The sequence below is a fragment of the Geotrypetes seraphini genome, chromosome 12 (assembly GCF_902459505.1).
Source record: "Geotrypetes seraphini chromosome 12, aGeoSer1.1, whole genome shotgun sequence".
In the NCBI taxonomy this organism is placed as follows: Eukaryota; Metazoa; Chordata; class Amphibia; order Gymnophiona; family Dermophiidae; genus Geotrypetes; species Geotrypetes seraphini.
In genome coordinates, this window is record NC_047095.1 from 119,484,031 (window position 1) to 119,507,838 (window position 23,808).

Here is a 23,808-nt window from a genome sequence, read left to right on the forward strand (position 1 = left end):
ACCATTCCCGTCCCCACGGATAACCGCAGGAAATAATCTCATGTCATTTTCTAGTGTCTATTTCAACCTCAATCCTTCTACACCAGCATTCTTCAAAGCAAAGCTTGCGGGTCAGTGGTTGTGGCCATTCATACTCTGATTCTTATGTGAGCCAAGGATAATGAAGCCATTGTGACATCACTGATGTGATTGGCTCTTAGGCACTGGTGGAATGAGGCATTATGACATCACAATATCTCCTCTGGATACCAGAGACAGTGTCTATTTCAACCTCAGTCCTTCTACACCAGCATTCTTCAAAGCAAAGCTTGCGGGTCAGTGGCTGGGCCCATTCATACTCTGATTCTTATCTGAGCCAAGTATATAACAATGAAGCCATTGTGACATCACTGATAAGCTTGGCTTTTATTGGTGGAATGAGACATGACATCACAATATCTGCTCTGGATACCAGAGACTGTCATTTTCTAGTGTCTGTTTCAACCTCGGTCCTTCTACACCAGTATTCTTCAAAGCAAAGCTTGCGGGTCAGTGGTTGTGGCCATTCATATTCTGATTCTTCCCTCTCTCCTTAAAGAATGACATGAAGATGGTTTCCCGCAATTATCCGCGGGGACGGTAACGGTGATGAATTTTGTCACAGTGTCATTCTCTACTTTGGAACTCATTGCTCCCCAGAACTACGGGCTGAACCCATGCTAGATCGTTTCAAAGGAAAACTAAAAAACATTTCTTTTGAAAGCTGCGTTCAACCTCTAATGCACTTAGCGCATGAAACGTTATCTTCATTTCTGCTTTGGTTATCAGATGGGATTTCCCTTTTGTATTTCCCCCATATGGTTCTCTTTCCTATTTGATAATGTAATTCTTTACCTTAATTTAAGATGGCTGCGAGCTGCTGAGGGTGTGTGAGACGCTTTCATAAACTCGGCAATTAATTACCTTTAAACTTATCCCGATGCCGAAGAGGAGAGGGAAAAGCGCCTCTGGAGTCTTGAGGCGCCTGGAAACTCCTCTGCAGATGACCATGGAAGACTTTTTGATGCGCCTAGGGCATGGGTAGGCAATTCTGGTCCTCAAGAGCCGGAGCCAGGTCAGGTTTTCAGGATATCCACAATGAATATGTATGAGATGGATTTGCATGCCTTGCCTCCTTGAGATGCAAATCTATCTCATGCATATTTATTGTGGATATCCTGAAAACCTGACCTGGCTCCGGCTCTCGAGGACCGGAATTGCCTACTCCTGGTCTATGGCAGGAGTCAACCCCACCGGGGAATCGCCCACTGGAACCGCTAGCAATGAGTGAGGCTGCAGCGAGTTTCCTTGGGCTTGAGTCGACGCTGAACCCCAACGCTAGGACCTTGCCCCCTCAACCGCAGAGTGCTAGCTCTCCACGGGAAAGTAGTCAGTCCGAAGAGGCAGACTCCATTTCCCAGGAGGCTGAACCGGGTGAAGCACTTGGGGAGATCATTTCTGCGGTGGAAACAGCGAAGGGACAAGAAGGGGAGCAAGGCTTTCAGGGGGAGAAGAAGCTGGTTCAATACCTGCAAGTATATTTTCTATTGCTAAACCTACTAATGTCACCCTGGACTCCATATGGGATTTAGTAGTTACTTTGGGACAGACTTTGTCACCACAAATTAAAGACTTAGAAAAGAAATTCTTAGAACAAAGGGATGAATTAAATGGACTTAAACAGGATAATATTTTGGTAAAAACTGGAAAAAAAGATATCAGAAGTAAATCATGTGCAAACCACTTTGATTACAGACAACCTTAATTTAAGGAGAAAGGTGGAAATGATGGTCCTATATGTTTTAATGTACAAACCGCTTAGAAGACTGATAGGCAGTATATCAAATTTTTATTAAGCTTGAAACCTAATAAGCACCCATCAGAACATTCAAATAACATAGATATCAAGCTAATGCTTTTCCGAACAAAGAGGGGGCCCAGATATTCCACAGTCGCAAACCGGAAGTCCAGACACAAAAAGAAAAAAACTGGTAATCAATGATCTTGATGTGGCATTTATTAAGACAAATAAAATATAATAAAAATGAAAAATAAAAGATGCATCTAAAATAAAACAATCTCTACTTTATGAATAACTGACAGATGATGTAATACGGAGCCTACACAGTCTTGCAGAAGTGCTTTTGCTCTAGCGTCTCATGGACAAGGTTTTGTTCACATTCTTGACACCATGGAGTGAATACTGACCTGGACCCCTGAAAAAGGCTTTTTGCCGAAACACAGACCGTGTAAGGGTCCGTATTACATCATCTGCCCCCTGCAGATCAGATCCCTCGAAGGACTCCAGTTTTAGGAAAACAATCAAAACATACCTCTTTCTCTAACTCTCACAAGACAACTGATGGATCAAAAGAAATATATATTGGTACTAGATCCTCGGTATATATCACTGTGATGGGGTGTATGTCCCATCACATGTGAGAGTACTTTCCCAAGGGAGGGCTACACCGGAGTCTACCCCTCCTCAAAGTTCCCATGAGAAATAGGTAACCAGGGTTAAATGGAATAGCTGGGTTCAACTAGTTCCTAGTGGGGTGATTCTAGTCTTAGAGAAAGACTAGGTGGCTGGTGTTAGGAACCAGTTACCCCTATTTTCCCCGGAGAAGTGTGTTGCCCATTAGTAAAGATTGAATGACCTTGCCATTGGACTTGAATAACTAATTTGCATAAGACAGTAAATTGCAGAGAAAAAGGGTGATTTACAAAGAAAAGAGACTCCTAAAGCCTTAAACTGGACTCCTGGTAGGGAGAGGAGCTTTGGCTTGGACCCTCTCAATCCTCAGGGGACATTTTGAGGTGGGGGGAGTCAAGAGGGACCTCACCTTTAACTGAAAGGGGGATTGTTTAATGGACTCCCAGCAGAAAGCATAGTTTGAGTTCTTGGAAATAAGAGCTCCAGGCTGACTTTCGAGAGGAGGAATGCTGGCTTTGGCCTAACTCTCGGTAAGCCCAAAACCTCGGAGCATCTGAGCTCCAGCTAGCTAGCTAGGACTCTTGGCCTATACCCCTTTAGGTGTTGTGTGGATACTTGGCCTATACCTTGGTAGGCTATGAACAGATACTCTCAGCCTACACCTTTGGGTGGGTGGGGCCAGGGGCATGACAATCATGTTATGATAAAACTTGTATAGAAACATCTTGAACTGTGTAACTATGGCAAATCTAACCAGTAAAACTGTATATTGGTATTAGATCTCTAGTATGTGTCAAGTAGGATAAAACTTGTATTGTAAAAAAATTGTACTGTAACTGTGGCAAATTGTAACCTGTTATCTGTATATTATTATGTATCATAACTTGTAGCCCGTTCTGAGCTTTTTGGGGAGGACAGGATAGAAAACGAATGAATTGATGCCCCACAAAATGCGGTATATTTATTTATTTAATTGGTTTTCTAGCCCGTTGTCCCCAAAGAGCTCCGAATGGGTTATAGGTTTAACATACATATAACCCGTGTAAGTTTATGATGCAAATTTTTATTCTAACTTGATACATGCTAGGGGCTAATGATAATATACAGTTTACTGGTTACAATTTGCTATGCAGTATATTGTACACTATATTATCTAATAGTGAATTGGGGGGGAGAGAGGTAGGAATAATAAGAGGAACAGAACGACAATAATTGATAGGACAGAGAAGGTGAGGAGAGATAGGTAAACTCTAGCAAGGCAAGTTGTAAAGCTTGGCAAGGCAGCCCCCCCCCCTCCCCCAAGCGGTTCGGAGAATCACTCGAAAGCATCTTTAAAAAGGAAGGGGTTTTTGTAGCAATGATTTCAAGCGGTCAATGGAGGACTCTTGTCTTAACGCAAGAACCAAGGGAGTTGACCCAATGACTCCACAGTAGAAAGTGATGGCCAAAACAAAAGACTCTGTGGAGGGTTGACTTTCCTGATATGGACTTTATTTTTTAATTTGATCATCCATGCAAAAAAAAAAACAAAACACCAAAAAACATATAAACAAAAAGGACTCAATATGCTGAAAGCGTGGGACCTAACACAGGCTGTCTTCAGGGGTCCCTATGGTCCAAGTTTCAAGTTTATTTAAAAATTTGTTATACTGCCTAATCAGGCTTCTAGGCGGTGTACATTAATCAATAAAAACAGTCAAGTTAACGAACATATTTGGGGAAATAATTAACCAAACAAACAAACTTGTACAAAAAGGAAAAAAAAAGGGGTCAAACTACAATATAGGAAAGAGAAAAGCTTGTGGATTATCTTCCAATTCATATGCTGTGTGATCAAGTGGCTTGTGAGTCTTTTGGTTTGGATTCTTGTCTTAAATCATTAGGGCATTCCACAGGGGATGTCCTATTACTGAGAAGATACTATTCCTGGTTGAGTCGTAAGCGGTCTGACATGGCGAGGGGATGACGAGTAGGCTCTGTTGAAGTGATCTGAGGGCACGTGTGGGTATGTGAGGAAGTTTCAAGAGGTTTTGCTCGGGTAAAGAGGCAGTTTTCACAGCATGTGTGCATTTAGGGAACAGATAGGACAGGGGGAGGTTGGGGAAGGCAGAGTATACATACAGATTTGATTCTGAAGTCCTTTGTGTACAAAGCAATACAATACAATTCACAAGCGATTCACAAACAATTAAATATCTAATATTAGGTGCTTGGAACTTCCCTATCTGTCCAAAAGGTTCACAGTCGAAATAAAAGGAACTCTATGAGCGTCAGGAGCAGCGAGGAGCATTCAGCGTGGCTCCCTACGCTATTAACCGCTATCGCAGTATAGTAAAAAGGGGGGGGAGAGTTAGTGTTATTTGCATGGCTGAATTTCTTTAAAAATGCAGTAAATAAATCCTAATAAATACTGTAGATTAAAAGACAAATTTTCCTGTTAAACCCTGCCACAGTATTTATTTACCACTTAAATCCTAAGTAGTTTTACATTCAGGTACTTTATCATATGTCCCTATCTGTCCCGGTGGGCTCAAATTCTATCTAGTGCACCTGGGGCAAGGGGGGTCAGCGAGGGATTTCAACCCACAACCTTAGGGTGCTGAGGCTGTAGCTTTAACCATGCAGCACATACTCAGAAGAGGTGCTGTACATGTCTTCTGAATGTGTGCAGACTAATGAGAGAGTAGGTTATTTACCTTTGATAGTAATTGTGTACTCCTGGGATATTTTTATGCGGCCGTTGACAGAGAACTCACACTTCCATTGCCTGTTGTGGTCCTGACGTGTCACTTTGATAAGCAGATTGGTGGAAAAAGATCCGCTCTTACTATGAATGGTGTATCTTCCAAACTGGCTCCGGATACCTTCCCCTGCATAATTGATCCATTTCAGGTCAGTAGACTCGAGGTCCACCGTGCACGGATCATTGTTCTCATCACACAACAAAGAGCATCTCAAGTCCACTTCCGTACCTTCCTCTACTGGAGACGGGGGGAAAAATTCAGCTATAGGGAGGAGAGAAAGATCAAGGAATTATTACTTATAAATTAAATGCCCCTGAAAACTCTGCAGCACGCTACCACAGTGTGGCAGTCCTGTGACTGGTCATTGGCCATGGCTGGGAATGTCTGACCACACTGTGACAGTCCTGTGACTGTGCAAAACTAGGAAAATTCACCAAATGTTTCCACAGTGATAAGGACAAAACCAAAATGAGACTGTGGAGGGGATGATCTTGATAACCAGCTTATTAAAATCTTCACCAGTAAAAGCTTTGCATATTGTATACTTGACACATCCAAATAAGACATAGTATAAGGACACGTCCTCCTTTTCAAGGATATGTCCGGCGGATGCAACACGGTAAAGACAATGCGTTGCATGTGTGGATGCCGTGTGGAGCTGGGGGGGCAGACAGGGTCTGAGAGGTGGGACTGAGCGGTCCTGGGGGTGGGGCCATGGGGCCAGATTTTCCCGAAGGTAAATCTGGTAACCCTATTAGGACACTGATGCTTGATTGACACACCATCGGTGGCCTCTGAGATTGATATCCTACAGAGAATCAGGCCCAAAATGCAAACACCCTTTCCTTAGCAAAGCAGCAGATGAATCCAGAGACCAATGGGATAGCTCACATCTATCAGCAGGTGGAGATAGAGAAACTGATTAACAGGTGTACTTATTTGCTGGCACTCCTCCTGTCTCATCAGTATTCTCTATCTCCCAGCAGGTGTGGTCGCTGTTCCACTAGCTCCTGGACTCTGGCTGTGAAGGGGCCTTTCTTTCCTCCTGTTGAGGCTTTCTCTTCAGTGAGCTGGTTGATTTATTTCTCCTGTTGAGATCTTCTCTTCAGTGAGTCAGGGGTGTCCGGCTAATCGGTGCCGGCTCTGGAGGTTACACTTGGGCCCTCCCTTGTCCCTGCCTCACCCTCCCTCCGGTGATAGAGGGTATACTTAGGTCTCTCTTTTTCTCTCCGCATTTCTGCTTGGATGTGGGGGCGCTTACGGTAGGGGCGTTTTGTGCTTCGGTTGTTGCGGAGGCGGCGTTTGCTTCCCACCCAGATCGAGGATTGCTTTGCTACATCCCATTGGTCTCTGGATTCATCTGCTGCTTTGCTAAGGAAGGTAAAATTATGTAATTACCTGTTAATTTTCTTTCCTTTAGAAGCAGCAGATGAATCCAGAGCCCCACCCTTTCTGGTATTTGGTTGTCGGTTGTTTCGTATGCGACGTTTAGTGATTGGGTGTTCTTAATGATTGTATTCTGTATCATTGCTATTTGCAATATGTTCTGGGAAAGAAGTTTTTTACATGCTATACCTATTGATGGTTAAATGTGCTTGGGCAAGGAGCTATACTGATGAGACAGGAGGAGTGCCAGCAAATAAGTACACCTGTTAATCAGTTTCTCTATCTCCACCTGCTGATAGATGTGAGCTATCCCATTGGTCTCTGGATTCATCTGCTGCTTCTAAAGGAAAGAAAATTAACAGGTAATTACATAATTTTACCTTGTGGCTTCTTGTGAATCTGGGCAAGCTACTTTACCCTCTGTTGCCCCGAGTACCATAGATTGTGAACCCGCTGTGACAAATAGGGAAAAATGCTTAGATACCTGATAGAAAAAAAAAATTGTACACTGCCCTGAACTTCTTCAAGATAGGGCACTATATCACATGCCAAAAAATATAAACTTTATGCTACTCATTTTGAAAAAAGGGTACCTGGGCAGCTTTAAAAACTACCGACAGCATGCATATGTTAAAGATGCTTTCACACTTTGAAACGTAGGCTATGAAGAAACTAAGAAACTTACCCCGTCAGTGGTCGCTAATGGTCATTCTAACTATAGACCCTGGTCGACCAATGGCATGCTTTCTGACAAGACATTCTTGGAAGTGATCAGCACCAATCCCCTGCCTCCTTACAAGGAACCTTCGAGTTTTATCCAACCCCACGCTGGCTATTTCAATTGTAGACCTACCTATTAGAAGGACCAGCTTCTTCTGGTATAGGACGTCTGACGCAAGATCTCTATCATACTGCTGACAGGCGTACGTCCCAGCATCCTCCCGCTGCAGATCCTGTAAGAGGAGTGAGGCATTTGGGAACATTTGAAGTCTGCTGTGCTTTCTACCAGGTTGGATGGAAACACTTTCATTAGAATACAGATTCGCCAGTGCAGAGGACTTTGATTCCTGTTGCCTTCGAAAAGAGCACTGGACAAATATCCAGTCCAGGTTGAGCTCCCTGTCACCATGTAACAGGATGGACTGTCCCAGAGCAGAGAACACCACATCTGCAAATGAGAAGAGATTTGAGGAAGAGACTCTCACTAATGCTGGAGCAAGTCAAAACACTGTAAGACATTTTTGAGTGACTTTATGTTTTATTTATTTATTTCGATTTCTATCCCGTCCTCCCAGTAGCTCAGAACAGGTTACAAGCCAACATTCACAATGGAAAACATTTTGGACAGTACAAGACTATACAGCAACTTAAGTACATTTGGACAGTTCAAAGACTATACAGCAATTTAAGTACAGGAGAGTGCAGATAGGAGGGGGAATATAAGGGGGTCGAGGGGTAGTTTGCAGTTAGAATTTCAGTTGAAGAGGAGGGTCTTTACTGCTTTCTGGAAGGTCATCACAGAGTTCTGTAGTCTGATTTGTGGGGGAACTTGGTTCCAGAAATGGGGGATGAAGTGGATGTAGGGCGGTTTCTGACAGGAGAGACCTTCCTTGTTTAGATTGCGAATGCCTGCGGCCATAACTGTAGGGTTGACTGAGCTGGGGATTCGACGTGCGTGGGATAGGGCCTTTCAGCGGGGATGGGATAGTTTCAATTGGGAGTTGGAACTCAATGAGGTGGTGGTCTGACTATGGGAAAGGTGTAGTAGTGCAGATTGTTTGTTGAGGCTCTGCAGTCAGGTCCCCATGGGTGAAGATAACTCTAAAGTGTTGTCTGCTGAGTGTGTGTATGGGTGGTTACAGTTTGGTGGAATCCCAGGTCGGTGAGGGAGGAGAGGAAGCTGTCATTCATTCCTGAGGTGTTGGGGTAGTCTGGGAAGTTGAACTCTCCCAGGATGGTCACATGTTTGTGTGAGATGGATAGCTCGGTGATGAATTTGAGGAGGGACTCTAGGAGTATATTGTATAGTTTATGTCTCATTTAATATTTTCAATAGTACATTGCTAAGATAAGAACATTATTACAGGCCTGTCCACAAAGAAAGGGGAATTTGTGGTGCAGTGGTTAGAGCTACAGCCTCCGCACCCTGAGGTTGTGGGTTCAAATCCTGTGCTGCGCCTTGTGACCCTGGGCAAGTCACTTAACCCCCATTGCCCCAGGTACATTAGGTAGAGGATAGTAGGAAAAAATGCTTGAATACCTGAATGTAAAACCACTTAGGCTATGTGGTAAATAAATACTAAAAAAGATAAAAAATAAAGAGTTTGATTAATGGGAGGTACATAAGAACTGCCATCTCCGGATCAGACCCATGGTCCATCGAGTCCGGCGATCCGCACATGCGGAGGCCCAGTCAGGTATACACCTGATGTAGTTTTAGTCACCCATATCCCTCTATGCCTCTCGTAAGGAGATGTGCATCTAATTTGCCTTTGAATCCTAGCACAGTGGATTCCTTAATAACCTCCTTTGGAAGAGCATTCCAGGTGTCTACCACTCGCTGCGTGAAGCAGAACTTCCTGACATTTGTCCTGGACTTGTCCCCCCTTAGCTTCAAACCATGTCCTCTTGTCCGTGTCACGTTGGACAATGTAAATCATTTTTTTTCCTGCTCTATTTTATCGATGCCTTTCAGTATTTTGAACGTCTCGATCATGTCCCCTCGCAGCCTCCTCTTCTCAAGGGAGAACAGTCCCAGTTTCTTGAGTCGTTCCTCATATTCCAAGTTCTCCATACCTCTTATTAACTTCGTTGCTCGTCTCTGCACCCTCTCCGGCAGTTTTATATCCCTCTTTAGGTTGGGGGACCAATGTTGGACGCAGTATTCCAAGTGTGGTCTGACCATTGCTCTATAAAGAGGTAATTATGACTTTCTCCGATCTACTCGTGATTCCTTTCTTTATCATGTCTAACATTCTATTTGCTTTCTTTGCCGCTGCCGCGCATTGTGCCGACGGCTTCAGGGTCCTATCTATCAGTACACCCAGGTCCTTTTCTAGTCTAGGGAAGATTTGTACAGGCATTTTCTGCAGGCAAATGGATATGAAACACTCCCCACCAAAACTGACTGGTGAAGATGTTGAAACTACTCAGGGGTCCGCAGGTTCTGTACAATCTGAAAATTCCCCTCTGTGAGCAGAGGTCATACTCCGTCCCTAGCAAGATTCAAATTAGAGAATGCCATGGGGACAAATTTGAATCCATCCCCACCAGTTTTGTCCCTGCCCCATTCCTGTAAGCTCTGCCTTAACCGCACAAGCCTCAAACACTTATGATTTTAAAAGTGTTTGAGGCTTTTGCAGATGAGGACGGAGCTTGCAGGGACAGGAAAAGAACTCATGGGGGGAATTACTACCCCCCCTTTTTTTTTTTTTTTTTTTTACAAAGCTGCGCAGCAATAGCGCCAAAATCCTCTAAATCCCTATGGGCGTCGAGGCAGTTACTGCAGCAGCCTGCGTTAAAAAGCTTGGTAAAAGAGGCCCTAAATAACTAACTAACCCCTCCCTTTTACAAAAGCGCGGAAGGGGTTTTTAGCACCGGCTGGTGCGCTGAATGCTCTGCGCTGCTCCGACGCTCGTAGGGACTCTATGACCGTCGGCGCAGCGCAGAGCATTCAGCACGCCAGCTGGCGCTAAAAACCTCTTCCGCGCTTTTGTAAAAGGGGGGGAGGGGTAAATAAATAATCTTCTCAATAGGAGACAGGAGCGCGGTTACATATATTTCACCAAACACTATTACATATAAACTGAATTCATTTGGGGGGGGGGGGGGGGGGGGTTTACCGCATCACTAGCTCACACAGCAAACAACTCATGAACAGTGACTAATCTAGGGCTCTGGTTTTATTCCCTGTCTGCAATCAGAAAATAGATTTTTTAACCACTGCTTGCCCTGGAGTTGTGGCATGGAATCTTGCTCCTATTGGGGTTTTTGGGATTTGCCACCGTGAAGACGGGATACGGGGCTAGATGGACCATTGGGCTGACCGGGTGAGGCTATTCTTATGTCCTCAGTTTTGGGATGACCACATTTGTTTCCCTGGAACTTAGAAGCCGTAAGATCTTTGAAACTGCAAATTGAGCCTGGTGGTTTTTATCAAAAGAGGGAAGTTGGAATGAGGATTTAACAAAACCAGAAACTTATGGGGGGAAACTGGTTAAGTGGTTGGGGGGGGTGGAGGGAAGGTGTGTGGTGAACGGGGGATTTAAGATGACCGCTAGATTTGGAGTTGCATTTTTCAGGTTCTCCACTGTTGCGGAATTGGCGACGAAGTGGACACCCGGTGTTTTTCTGCTTTTTCTGGGATGAGAACCTGGACCAGCTGTCTTAAGCAATAGAGAATGACACGGGGGCAAATTTTTCCCCATCCCCGCAGGAACTCAATTTCCCTGTCTCTTCCCCGTGAGTCTTGTCGCTGTCCCTGCCCCATTCCTGGAAGCTCTGCCTTAACTGCACAAGCCTCGAACATTTATGATTTTAAAGGGTTTGAGGCTTGTGCAGACGAGGACGGAGCTTAGGCATTGGTGGAATGAGGCATTATGACATCACAGTCTGAGCTCTAGAATGTTGCTACTTAGGATTTTAAAGTGTTTGGGGCTTGTGCGGATGAGGACGGAGCTTAGGCATTGGTGGAATGAGGCATTATGACATCACAATCTGAGCTTTAGAATGTTGCTACTTAGGATTTGAAAGTGAGGCTTGTGCAGATGAGGACAGAGCTTAGGCATTGGTGGAAAGAGGCATTATGACATCACAATCTGAGCTCTAGAATGTTGCTACTTAGGATTTTAAAGGGTTTGAGGCTTGTGCAGATGAGGACGGAGCTTAGGCATTGGTGGAATGAGGCATTATGACATCACAATCTGAGCTCTAGAATGTTGCTACTTAGGATTTTAAAGGGTTTGAGGCTTGTGCAGATGAGGACGGAGCTTAGGCATTGGTGGAATGAGGCATTATGACATCACAATCTGAGCTCTAGAATGTTGCTACTTAGGATTTTAAAATGTGTGGGGCTTGTGCAGATGAGGACGGAGCTTGCAGGAATAGAGCAGGGATGGAAAAGAACTCGCTGGGATGGGACGGGAAAATGATTTCCCGTGGGGATGGGGAAAAATTTGTCCCCATGTCATTCTCTATCAAGCAATTTTCTCACAGACACAAAATGTGAAAAATCCTTTCACGAGTCAGACCAGAGAGAGCAGCTGAGCATCCAGAAGCAGGTTGGACTGAAGAACTCTCCGGTCTTCTCTCCACCTACATTGTGCACGAAATAACGGGTGAAGCAGGAAGATTTCAGCCCTCGTGTGAATTTATACACAAACCAATTTAGAAAACCGTTCTCATTGAAACAGGTTGACAGATGCGTCTTGAAAGAAAGCTGATCTAGAGCTGCCCTATGTCTAAGAATTAAATGTCCCTTGGTAATGGAAATCCACCGTTCTTCCCCTTATGTATTTATTTACATTGCTCGATATACCACAATATGTCCCTCAGGAGAGGGGCCTGGGTTTGGGCTTACCTTCAGCCCCAGCGAGGGGGAAACCACAGAGAAAGAAGAGCAGGACCCCTACCATGATGAAAAGCGGAGATCCTGTCAGCTGCTGTACTATTCCCCCCCAGACAGTTTAGATTAGATTGAAAGAGGAAGAGAAGCCAGATGGAATCTTGAGTAACATCCTGTGGTAAAGATTTTTAAGAGGAGGACGTGATGTGAGCAAGACCAGCCAGCCAAACCATCAGGCGTGACTAGGGCGTCAGCTTCTGGGGTGGGACTCGTGGGTAAAGTAGACGACCACACAACTCAAAGCAATAACAGGGGCTTCAGCATAAGGCCATAAGAATAGCCCTACTGGGTCAGACCAATGGTTCTCACAGTGGACAATCCAGGTCCCTAGTAGCCGGCCAAAACCCAAGGAGTAGCAACATTCCAGCATCTCAAAGAATAGCAAGATTCCGGAACCCCAATGAGAGCAACATTCCAGAGCTGAGATTGTGATGTCATAATGCCTCAGAGCCAGCCTCATCAGTGATGTTACAATGGCTTAATTGTCCTATACTTGGCTCACGTAAGAACATAAGAATAGCCATACTGGGTCAGTACCAATGGTCCATCTAGCCCAGAAGCCTGTTCTCAAGGTGGCCAATCCAGGTCCCTAGTACCTGGCCAAAACCCAAGGAGTAGCAACATTCCAGCATCTCAAAGAATAGCACGATTCCGGAATCCCAGAGAGTAACGAAATTCTAGAATCTCAAAGAGTAGCAACGCTCCATGCTACCGATCCAGGGCAAACCGTGGTTTCCCCATTATCTAGTCTATTTTGAGAGAGTTGTTGTTGGGGTTATCATGGACTGAAGGTTTGCCTTGAGCGTCTAATACCTTTGCACCAGCCCTGGAAGTGAGGAGCAAGTGAGTGTTAAAATTTAAAAAAAAAATAACCCAACAACAACCCATGATCACACCAGGGGCATAGCCAGATGTGTTATTTTGGGTGGGCACATAAGTTTTCCTGCATCCCTAGGTCCTACCCGTTGAAGAGGGCCTCTTCCAACAGCTGGGATAATCCTGTTCTCTGCAGCATAAGAACATAAGAATTGCCATACTGAGACAGACCACACGTCCATCAAGCCCAGTGTCCCGTTTCCAAAAATGGCCAACCCAGGTCCCAACTACCTGGCAAGATCCCAAAGAGAAAACCAGATTTTATGCTGCTTACCTTAGGAATAAGCAGTGAATTTCCTCAAGCCATCTCAATAATGGCCTATGGACTTCTCTTCTCTTTTAGGAAATTATTCAAATATTTTTTAGACCCTGCTATGCTGATTTCACCACATTCTCTGGCAATGAATTCCAGACTTTAATTATAGATTGTGTGAAGAAATATTTTTTCCATTTTGCTTTAAATCTACTACTTAGTAGCTTCATCGCATGTCCCCTAGTCCTAGTATTTTTGGAAAAAATGAAAAAGCGATTCACATCTACCCTTTCCACTCCACTCAGTATTTTATAGACCTCTATCATATTACCCCTGAGCCGCCTCTTCTCCAAGCTGAAGAGCTCCAGCCGCTTTAGCCTCTCCTTATAGGGAAGTCATCCCATCCCTTGTATCATTTTCGTTGCCCTTCTCTGTACCTTTTCTAATTCCGCTATATCTTTTTTGAGATGCGGCGACCAGAATTACACACAGTATTCGAGGTGAGCGATACGAGGGCATTATAATGTTTTCGTCTTTGTTTTCCTTCCTTTCCTGACTGCTAAGGGAGTATTCTAGGACGGACATATGAAAGACTGCTCCACCGTACCTGAATGTAACTCACCTTAGAAAAGGCGGGAGCTAGATCCAAATCCCCAATACCACCCCCTTTAAGACTAAGATGAGTGGGCTATTTGATAACTCCCCTCCCCCAGATAACAGCACATGCTGATAGTTCATTGACCCCCCCCCCCCCCATTTTACAAAAGTGCGAAAGCAGTTTTTAGCTCTGGTTGGTGCGCTGAATGCCCTGCGCTGCTCCCGACGCTCAGAGTTCCTATGAGCGTCTGGAGCAGCGCAGACCATTCAGCGCACCGACCAGTGCTAAAAACCGCTTTTGCAGTTTTATAAAAGGGGGGAGGGGGGAATTTGTATGGTTATCAGATCCTATTATTTTGTTTTGACTGCAGTTGCTCCATGCTAACTCCCCCCCCCCCTCCTCAAAGCTTCTGTCATATATGACTGCCTAGTCTTCCCTAATGGTTTGCTCATCCGTACTGCCATCCTATGCAATTTTAGGTCATCCCCACCCCCACCCCCCATCTATGATTTCTTTTTGTTTATTTTTACACAAATATAATATAACCGAGTGTTATGCCCATGGCTGGCCAGGGCATGGCGAGTGGTCACTTTGGCTATTATGTGTGAATCTTCATGTCTGCTTGCCTTTTTAGCTGCCATCTTTGTTTTAATTAGGAAGCCTTACAGCTTACTTTCACGAGAGCAAGTCGTTATCTGTTTCATGTCTTGCCGAGGAAGGGCTCTCATGCTACAAGGATAAGGGAGGGTTCGAGTAGCGGTGAACATTCCATCGGTGAGAGTTAGGAGATAAGGGAGACACCTGTTGTTACTGCAGAAGCACTTTCTGTGCTATAAAAGACTGAGAGTCACAGACTGGACTTTAAATCTTGCTGCGGCCACGGGAACTGTGGGTTGGGTCTCTTCCCTTGATCGATTAAGATTCTCGATCAGTATTGGAAGAGGGCGTGCCAATCATGGTGAAGTACTTTGTTTATTGATTATTCTTTGTATATTATCTGATGTCTGTCTGCATTGCTTGGCATTATCTGATGTATTATTTGATGTATATTCAATAAAGTATCTTATTACTCTGGAGCTTTGATGGAGGTGACTTCTATATACCCTTGCTAGAGAAAAACTTGGGCAATACACCAAGGCATGGAAATGATGGGGCGTGGAAGGGTTTGATCAGGGAACGAGAGGGTGGAGACGGTGGCGCAGCGAAGGTGAAAGGCGCCCGGGGCACTGGCGCCACTCCTCCGCCCTCTTCCCTGCCCCCACCCCACCTGCTCCTTCCCCATCCCCCCTGCCATGCACGCATCCGGCCCCTTCCCTTCCCCCCCATGCCTTTTTAACGTTTACGGTGCGAGCAGAAGCCCCATCCTGCTGCCTGCACCAGCATTGGCTCATCCTCGGATGTCGAATCCTGAACCCGCGCCTAGGAAGAGCCGACGCTGGCACAGGAGCAGGTTGGGGATTGCTGCTCTCGCTGGGAGCGTTACAGAGGGGCGGCGGAAGGGAAGTGATGTGAGCGTGGCAGAAGGAGGCAGGGGTGGGACACCACCGTCCCGGGCGTCTTTCACCCTCTCGATGAAAATAGAGGATCTCTAATTAGAAAATGAACGGTATAAACAAAACAAATATCCAGGATTGCAGGAGGGTTTATTTGATTGACTGAGATTTATTAACTGCCTTTATGAAGAGATTCAGCCAAGGTACAGCAAATACAGTTCAACATAAAACTTACAATTTTATTAAAAGCATGGCATTAGTAGAAAAGACCAAATAGAAACATAAATACAGTGAAAAAGGGAAACTCAAAATCAGCAAACGAACCCTCCCCGTTTACAAAGCCGCGCTCGCAATTGCCGCACGGCAAAAGTTCCCGAGCCCTTTAAATCCCTGTGCACTGGCAGAAACCACAGCAGCGGCCACTAGCATGGCTTTGTAAAAAAAAAAAAAAGAGGGGGTGTATGACTTAGGGCTCCTTTTACTAAGGTGCGCTAGCGTTTTTAGCGCGTGCAGCAGATTAGCGCACGCTACGTGGCTAGAACTAACACCAGCTCAATGCTGGCGTTAGCGTCTAGCGTGCGCTATTCCCCACGTTAATGCCCTACGCAGCTTAGTAAAAGGGGCCCTTAATAATAGGACGATCATGGAACTGTATCAAAGATATACATTTCGCGGTGCTGAAATTCAAATGGCAGATAAAATACAATGTCAGCATAATACTTAGGAAACACCTAGTAAGCATATGTCAGAACATTAAAATAACATAAATATGACGCTACTGTTTTTCTGTGGAGTGACGATGTTCCCAAATGGACTTTATTTGAAAGTGTCAAAGTTCCAAAGGTACACTGAAATCATCCACATAAAAGTAAATCATCCACATAAGAGCCTTAAAGGATCTAGTCCGCTAGGGATACAGGACCCAATACGGTCCGCGTTTCGACAAAAAGTCTTCTTCAGGGGTCCCTGGGGGATCCTATAAAGATGAGTATGTGGGAAACAACTGTGTGGTGAGCCGGAAGTGAGACACAGCTTGTGTTTGCAACATCCTAGAGCTCAGATTGTGATGTCATAATGCTTCATTCCACCAATGCCTAAGCTCCGTCCTCATCTGCCCAAGCCTCAAACACTTTAAAATCCTAAGTAGCAAAAAACAAAAGGAATTGACCCCAAAATACCCACAAAGAAGAAAATCCAGAGAAAACCAAAAAAGCTCTGTGGAGTGACGATGTTCCCAAATGGACTTTATTTGAAAGTGTCAAAGTTCCAAAGGTACACTGAAATCATCCACATAAAATAATTCCATCCACATAAAAGTAAATCATCCACATAAGAGCCTTAAAGGACCTGGTCCGCTAGGGATACAGGACCCAACACGGTCCGCGTTTCGACAAAAAGTCTTCAATGCAAGCAGTGTCTCACTTCCGGCTCACCACACAATTGTTTCCCACGTACTAACCTTTATAGGACCCCCCAGGGACCCCTGAAGAAGACTTTTTGTCGAAACGCGGACCATATTGGGTCCTGTATCCCTAGCGGACTAGATCCTTTAAGGCTCTTATGTGGATGATTTATTTTTATGTGGATGATTTCAGTGTACCTTTGGAACTTTGATACTTTCAAATAAAGTCCATTTGGGAACATCGTCACTCCACTCTGGATTTTCTTCTTTGTGGATATTTTGGGGTCAATTCCTTTTGTTTTTTGCTACTGTTTATCTACAATGCAGCTTATCACACAGCTGAAGGGCCGAGTGCAGATATTAGATGGGGGCAAGAGGGCTGGTACTTCTGCTACTATGAATTATTATTTTTTTTTATTATTTTTATTTATGCAAATTTAATAGTTACAATATCAGATGATACCAAGGAAAAAAAAGGATCCTTAACATAATTTAACAGTATTTATACATACAAACAAAATTCCTTTCAAAGCCCACAACAATGAGGAGACATGGCACCGTTTCTTTTTTTTTTTAATAATTTTTATTCATTTTCAAATTTTACATGAAGTGTACAAAATATTGAATTACAATTAATGAATACACAATATCACTTTTATATCTAATACATAATATTCTAAACATATTTTTATCCCTTCTCCCTCCCCCCACCCTTCAAGTACTTTCCAATCATTCATTACATATTGTATATCATATTATAGCATATTGTGTAAAAATTATTTTCACTACCCCCCCTCCATGTGTGTCACAAAGAAAATATTGAAAAGAAGAAGAGAAATCCTACTATTCATTCATTACAATATTTTGTCAATGGCCCCCATATTTTTATAAATTTAGTATATGTCCCTCTTTGTATTGCTATTGCTCTTTCCATTTTGAATATATGACATATTGTATTCCACCAAAATGTATAATTTAGGTTACTATAATTCTTCCAATTGTTGGTTATATGCTGAATGGCAACCCCTGTCATAACTAATAAAAGCTTGTTATTTTCTGGTGAAATTTGACCTTTTTTTCTCATCATCATTTCAAATAACACTGTATCATATGATATTGCTACATGATTTTCCATCAATTTATTAATTTGTGGCCAAATTGCATTCCAAAAACTTTTAATGTAGGGACAATGATATAGTAAATGATCCAACGTCCCAGGTTCCAGATTACAGTGCCAGCATTTATTGGACTTAGAACTATCTAATTTTTGCAAACGTGTAGGGGTCCAAAAAGCTCTATGTAATAAAAAGAACCAAGTTTGTCTCATAGATGCTGACACTGTACATCTCATTCTCCAAGACCAAATTAGTGGCCATTGAGATGCAGTAATTTGATGCTTAATCTCAATGCTCCAAATGTCTCTTAGACCATTTTTTGGTTTTTTATTCAAATATCCAGATATTAATTTATACCACAATGCGGCTTGATGTCCTAGGAAGTCTGCTTGAAAACATAAGAACTTTAAACTATATTGATTATTCAATGTTTTCCATTCAGGGAACCCAACCTGAATGGCCTGCTTCAATTGCAACCATTTAATTAGAAACAGTGCCATGGCTCCCTTCCCTCAGAAACTGAAACAAAGCCCTGAGGGAAGGGAGCCATGGCACCGTTTCTAATTACAAAAAGATAAGAAGAAAACAAAGAAATGGTTCTTGATTCATACTTATGAATCTAAAACCCTCTTTGGGACTTTTACTTCCTCCGATTTCTCAGTTGTGAAACAATAAAAACTGAAAAATCATTTCTGTTCTCTAACTAATAAAAACTGTTACAATTGAATGGGATCCCAAAATAAGAACATAAGAATTTGCCTCAGCTGGGTCAGACCAGAGGTCCATCCCGCCCAGCGGTCGGCTCCCGTGGCGGCCCTCCAGGTCTATCACCTGTGCAGTGGTCCCTGACTATTCCTATAACCTACCTCAACTCCTATCTGTACCCCTCGATCCCCTTATTGTCTAGGAACCTATCCAAACCTTCTTTGAAGCCCTGTAGCGTGCTTTGTCCTATCACGGCCTCCGGAAGCGCGTTTCACGTGTCCACCACCCTCTGGGTAAAAAAGAACTTCCTAGCGTTTGTTTTAAACCTGCCCCCTTTTAATTTCTCCGAGTGCCCCCTTGTACTTGTGGTTCCCCACAGTGTGAAGAATCTGTCCCTGTCTACCTTTTCTATGCCCTTCAGGATTTTGAAGGTTTCTATCATGTCTCCTCTAAGTCTCCGCTTTTCCAGGGAGAATAGCCCCAGCTTTTTCAACCTGTCAGCATATGAGAAGTTTTCCATACCCTTTATCAGTTTAGTCGCTCTTCTCTGGACTCCCTCAAGTACTGCCATGTCCTTCTTGAGGTACGGCGACCAGTACTGGACACAGTACTCCAGATGCGGGCGCACCATTGCACGATACAGTGGCATGATGACTTCCTTCGTCCTGGCCGTGATACCCTTCTTAATGATACCCAGCCGACGCCTTCAATGTTGTGTCTACCATCACCCCCAGGTCTCTTTCAAGGTTACTTACCCCTAGCAGCGTTCCCCCCATTTTGTAGTTGAACATCTGGTTCTTTTTTCCTACATGCATGACCTTGCATTTCTCTATGTTGAGGCTCATTTGCCACTTTTTTGCCCACTCTTCCATATCGTTAGGTCCCTTTGCAGGTCCTCGCAGTCTTTCGCGGTTCTAACCCTGCTGCAAAGTTTGGTGTCATCCGCAAATTTTTTTAACCTCTCATTTTGTTCCCGCCTCCAGGTCGTTAATAAATATATTGAACAGGAGCGGTCCCTGCACCGACCCCTGCGGAACGCCGCTCGTGACCCATAGCCAGTCTGAGTAGTGGCCCTTTACTCCAACCCTCTGTTTCCTGGCTGCCAGCCAGTTTTTGATCCATCCAAATTTAACAAGACATTTACATGGAAATTTTAAATAATATGATGCATCAAGAGCTAAAACCCTTGTTTTTAACTTTAGAAATTCTTTTCTTCTCAATTGCGTAGCTCTTGATACATCAGGAAAAATCCTAACCAAATCTCCACAAAATTTTGTCAGCCTATTTTTGAAGTAAGTTTCATTATTAACATTTTATCTATCTCACTCATGCATGTTATTACCAGAGTGGACCTACTCTGGATCACATCCTGACTATCCTCCGAGAACTCCGTCAAATTTATTTCATTAGGAACTAGGTGGTCCACCTCCTGGGCTGACTGTATTTTCTTTTGCGGAACATAATAATAATTATTTATTTGGAAATTTTCCGCGTTGGGTAATCTCAGTATTTCTTTAAAATATTTCCTTAATTTCTCCTGAAATTTTATTAAGGAGCTATGAATTATTTCTATAGCACTACCAGACGTATGCAGCGCTGTACAGAATCGCAAAGAAGTGTCTCTTAGGCTATTGGTACAATCATTGATCTTACCCATTCTGGATTATTGTAACATCATTTATTTGAGATCCTCCCCCCCAAATTTTAAGAAGATTGAGAATAATTCAGGACACCGCAGTTCGGCTGATTTTTGGTCTGAAGAAGAATGACCACATTAGCCCATATTATCACTAATTGCATTGGTTGGCGCTAGAAGTAAGAGTACTATTTAAATTTTCTTGCATTTGTTTTAAGTTGATATCAGCAGTCTCCAATTTATCTATCCCCTCATTTATCTATCCCCTCAAGGAATACTAGAAGTTCTCACTTATCTGCCTATCCTAAGCCAAATGGTGTCAGATATAAGACCTTCTTTGATAGGACCGTGGCGTTTCAGGCAGGTAAACTATAATTCTGGCTTGGTGAATGTATTCATCAAGCCATGTTTTACTGTTCTTTTCGAAAATTAATCAAGTCTTCTCTGTTTGACAAATTTATTACTTAGTTAGGTATTTTTAAGATTGTAATCATATTTTAAAATTTTTGTAAGATTTGATTTTCATGGTATCAATGTATTTTGCTGATTGTTCAGGTTCTTATGGTTTAAACCACCTAGAACTCTTGGTGATGGCGGTATAAAAGAATACATTTATTATTATTTATATTATTATTATTATTATAAGAAAACAGTCCCTGCTCGAAAGAGCTTACAATCTAAACAGACAAACAGGATGTCATGGATCCAGTTAAGGGGAACGGTTCATCAGCTGTCTGGGTTGGAGGGCAGAGGGGAGTAAAGGACAATCAAGCCATTGTGACATCACTGATGAGGTTGCCTCTTATTGGTGGAATGAGGCATTATGACATCACAATCTCAGCTCTACTTCCCAAAGACTGAAACTCTTCACACTACCACTATTAATTATTTCTCTAGCGCTACCAGATGCACGCAGCGCTGTAGAGAGTCACAAAGAAGAAGAAAACAGTCCCTGCTCGAAAGAGCTTACAATCTAAACAGACAAACGGGATGTCATGGATACGGTTAAGGGGAACGGTAGGGGAATTGGCCACTGTGGAAACAGGAGACTGGGCTAGATGGTCCGACCCAGTATGAATATTCTCATGCTCTTATGGCTGTTGAGATTCACGTGGGGGAAACCACTACTTGCCAACTCTTTGGGGATTCCGCGTGAAATCTTGCTACTCTGTGGGGTTCCGGAATCTTGCTTACTCTTTGAGATTCTTCAAACTGTGGGGACCCACAACCACTAGGGGTCACTCGGAGAAATTGAAAGGGGACAGGTTTAGAACAAATGCTAGGAAGTACTTCTTTACCCAGAGGGTGGTGGACACATGGAACGCGCTTCCGGAGGATGTGATAGGCCAGAGCACTTTACAGAGGTTCAAGGAAGGTTTGGATAGGTTCCTGGAGGATAAGGGGATTGAGGGGTACAGATAGAACTAGAGGTAGGTTATAGAAGTGGTCAGAAACCACTTCACAGGTCACAGACCTGATGGGCCGCCGCGGGAGCGGACCACTGGGCGAGATGGACCTCTGGTCTAACCCAATGGAGGCAACTTCTTATGTTCTTATTCTGCAGTTTTGCTTTTCTTTGTGTTCCCGCCAGGTACTCGTGACCTGGATTGGCCACCGTGAAGATGGGATACTGGGTTAGATGGACCATTGGTCTGACCCAGTAAGGCTATTCTTAAGTTCTTAGGATCCAAGATGGCCGCGAGCTGATGAGAGTGAGGGAGACGCCGCCAGAGATTCTAAGGAAACAATGTTTACTTATTGCTTTACCGATGCCGAAAAGGAGAGGGAAAGGTGCTTCTGGAGCCTCGAGGCGCCCGGAGACTCCTCTTCAGATGTCCATGGAGGATTTCTTGCGGCGTCTAAACCAAGAGGCAGCAGCTGCATCGGGGAGTCGCCCGCTGGAATCGCCGGGAAGGAGTGAGGTCGCGGCAAGCTTCCCTGGGCTAGAGTCATCTCTGAGCCCCGACGCTAGAACCCCGCCCCCTCAGCCGCAGCGTGCTAGCTCTCCACGGGAGAGTAGTCAGTCCGAGGAGGCAGACTTCGTTTCCCGGGAGGCTGAAATGGGCGAAGCACTGGAGGAAGATGAGACTGCGGTGAGAGCAACGAGGGGACATGAAATGGAGCAAGGTTTCCAGAGAGAGAAGACTGTCATTGCTGTGGAAGCTGGGACAATGCAAGCAAGTATATTCTCTGTTCCTAAACCCATGAATGTTACCCTAGACTCTATTTGGGACTTGGTAATTACTCTGGGACAAACATTGTCACCACAAATTAAAGCACTAGAAGACAAATTCTTAGAACAAAGAAATGAAATAAATGGACTTAAACAGGAAAATATACTGATGAAAAATAATGTGGAAAAAATAGATAAAAAGATAAGTGAAGTAAATCAAGTCCAAACGACACTGATTAAAGACAATCTCAACCTTAGGAGAAAGGTGGAAATGATGGAAAATAATATAAGAACATAAGCAGTGCCTCCGCCGGGTCAGACCATAAGTCCATCCTGCCCAGCAGTCCGCTCCCGCGGCGGCCCAAACAGGTCACGGCCTGTCTGAGTCACCAGAAGGGGCCCCCTTGCCACCTTGGTTTCCCATTGAGTCCTATCTTCCCATCGAAGTCCTAACCCTCCGGTCTTGCACATGCACGACCTGGTTGGGTTTCTATACTTATTATCTAGTTAGCTTTCTATACCTGCGGTTGAATAATCTTAGATTTTTGAACTTCCCAAAGATTCCTTCTTTATCAGCAAAAGAAGTTTTGAAAAAGTACTTTTGTGAGGTTCTCAATGTCCCTAATGATGCCTTTCCTCCTTTCTCTAAAATATATTATTTGCCAACATCCAAAAATTTGCAAGAACACATCAATTAGAACAACAAGGTCAGGGCGAACAAATGGACATAACATCATTATTGGAATCTTCAATGAAGGAGGTAGCTATTCCAGCTACCCTATTGGCTACGGTGGTTTTATCACCAGATAAAAATTGGATATTACAGCTTTATTTTAAGAATAGACATAAAGAATTTCTTGGATATAAAGTTCAAATATTTCCGGATGTGACAAGGGAATCTGAGAAACGAAGGAAGGAATTTTTGCTTCTTAAGCCTGGGGTTGCTGCAATGGGGGCATCATTTCTTTTACGATATCCTTGCAAATGCATTGTAAAGTATAAATCTTGCAATTATATTTTCTTCGAACCCTCGCAGCTGACAGGATTTCTCTCCAGGAGGGGCCTTGAAGGGGCTAAAGAAAATCTCAATGTATAAACTTACTCTTGGTCCATTCTCATCTGACCGCCTAATTTGTAATTTGAATTTTTTCTTTTTCTTTTAAATAGTTTCTCACTCAGGAACATCTTGGATCTCAAATTTTGGGACTTTAATTTTGATTGAGTAAATAGTAATTTTGTTATATAAATGTTACTTCATTTGTTTTATGTTATGTTGACTTAATCATATTCTGTACAAGAAGTTTATTCTTGATAATATATTCAAAATATAAATAAAGAATTTAAAAAAAAAA

General features: G+C 43.5%; 1 protein-coding gene across 2 annotated transcripts in view; it reads right to left on the bottom strand.

Annotated features, from left to right (window-relative positions):
* LOC117346073 (sialoadhesin-like) overlaps positions 1 to 12,287 on the bottom strand; it is a 29,099-nt gene extending 16,812 nt beyond the window's left edge. For both annotated transcript variants that reach the window (XM_033915375.1, XM_033915373.1), the window contains exons 1-3: positions 12,161 to 12,287; positions 7,436 to 7,750; positions 5,149 to 5,457 (exon numbers count right to left, since the gene is read on the bottom strand). In XM_033915375.1, the coding sequence (XP_033771266.1) occupies positions 5,149 to 5,457; positions 7,436 to 7,750; positions 12,161 to 12,215 (679 nt within the window). In that variant the 5' untranslated portion in view covers positions 12,216 to 12,287. The remainder of the gene's footprint in view (positions 1 to 5,148; positions 5,458 to 7,435; positions 7,751 to 12,160) is intronic.
* Positions 12,288 to 23,808: the final 11,521 nt, after the last annotated feature.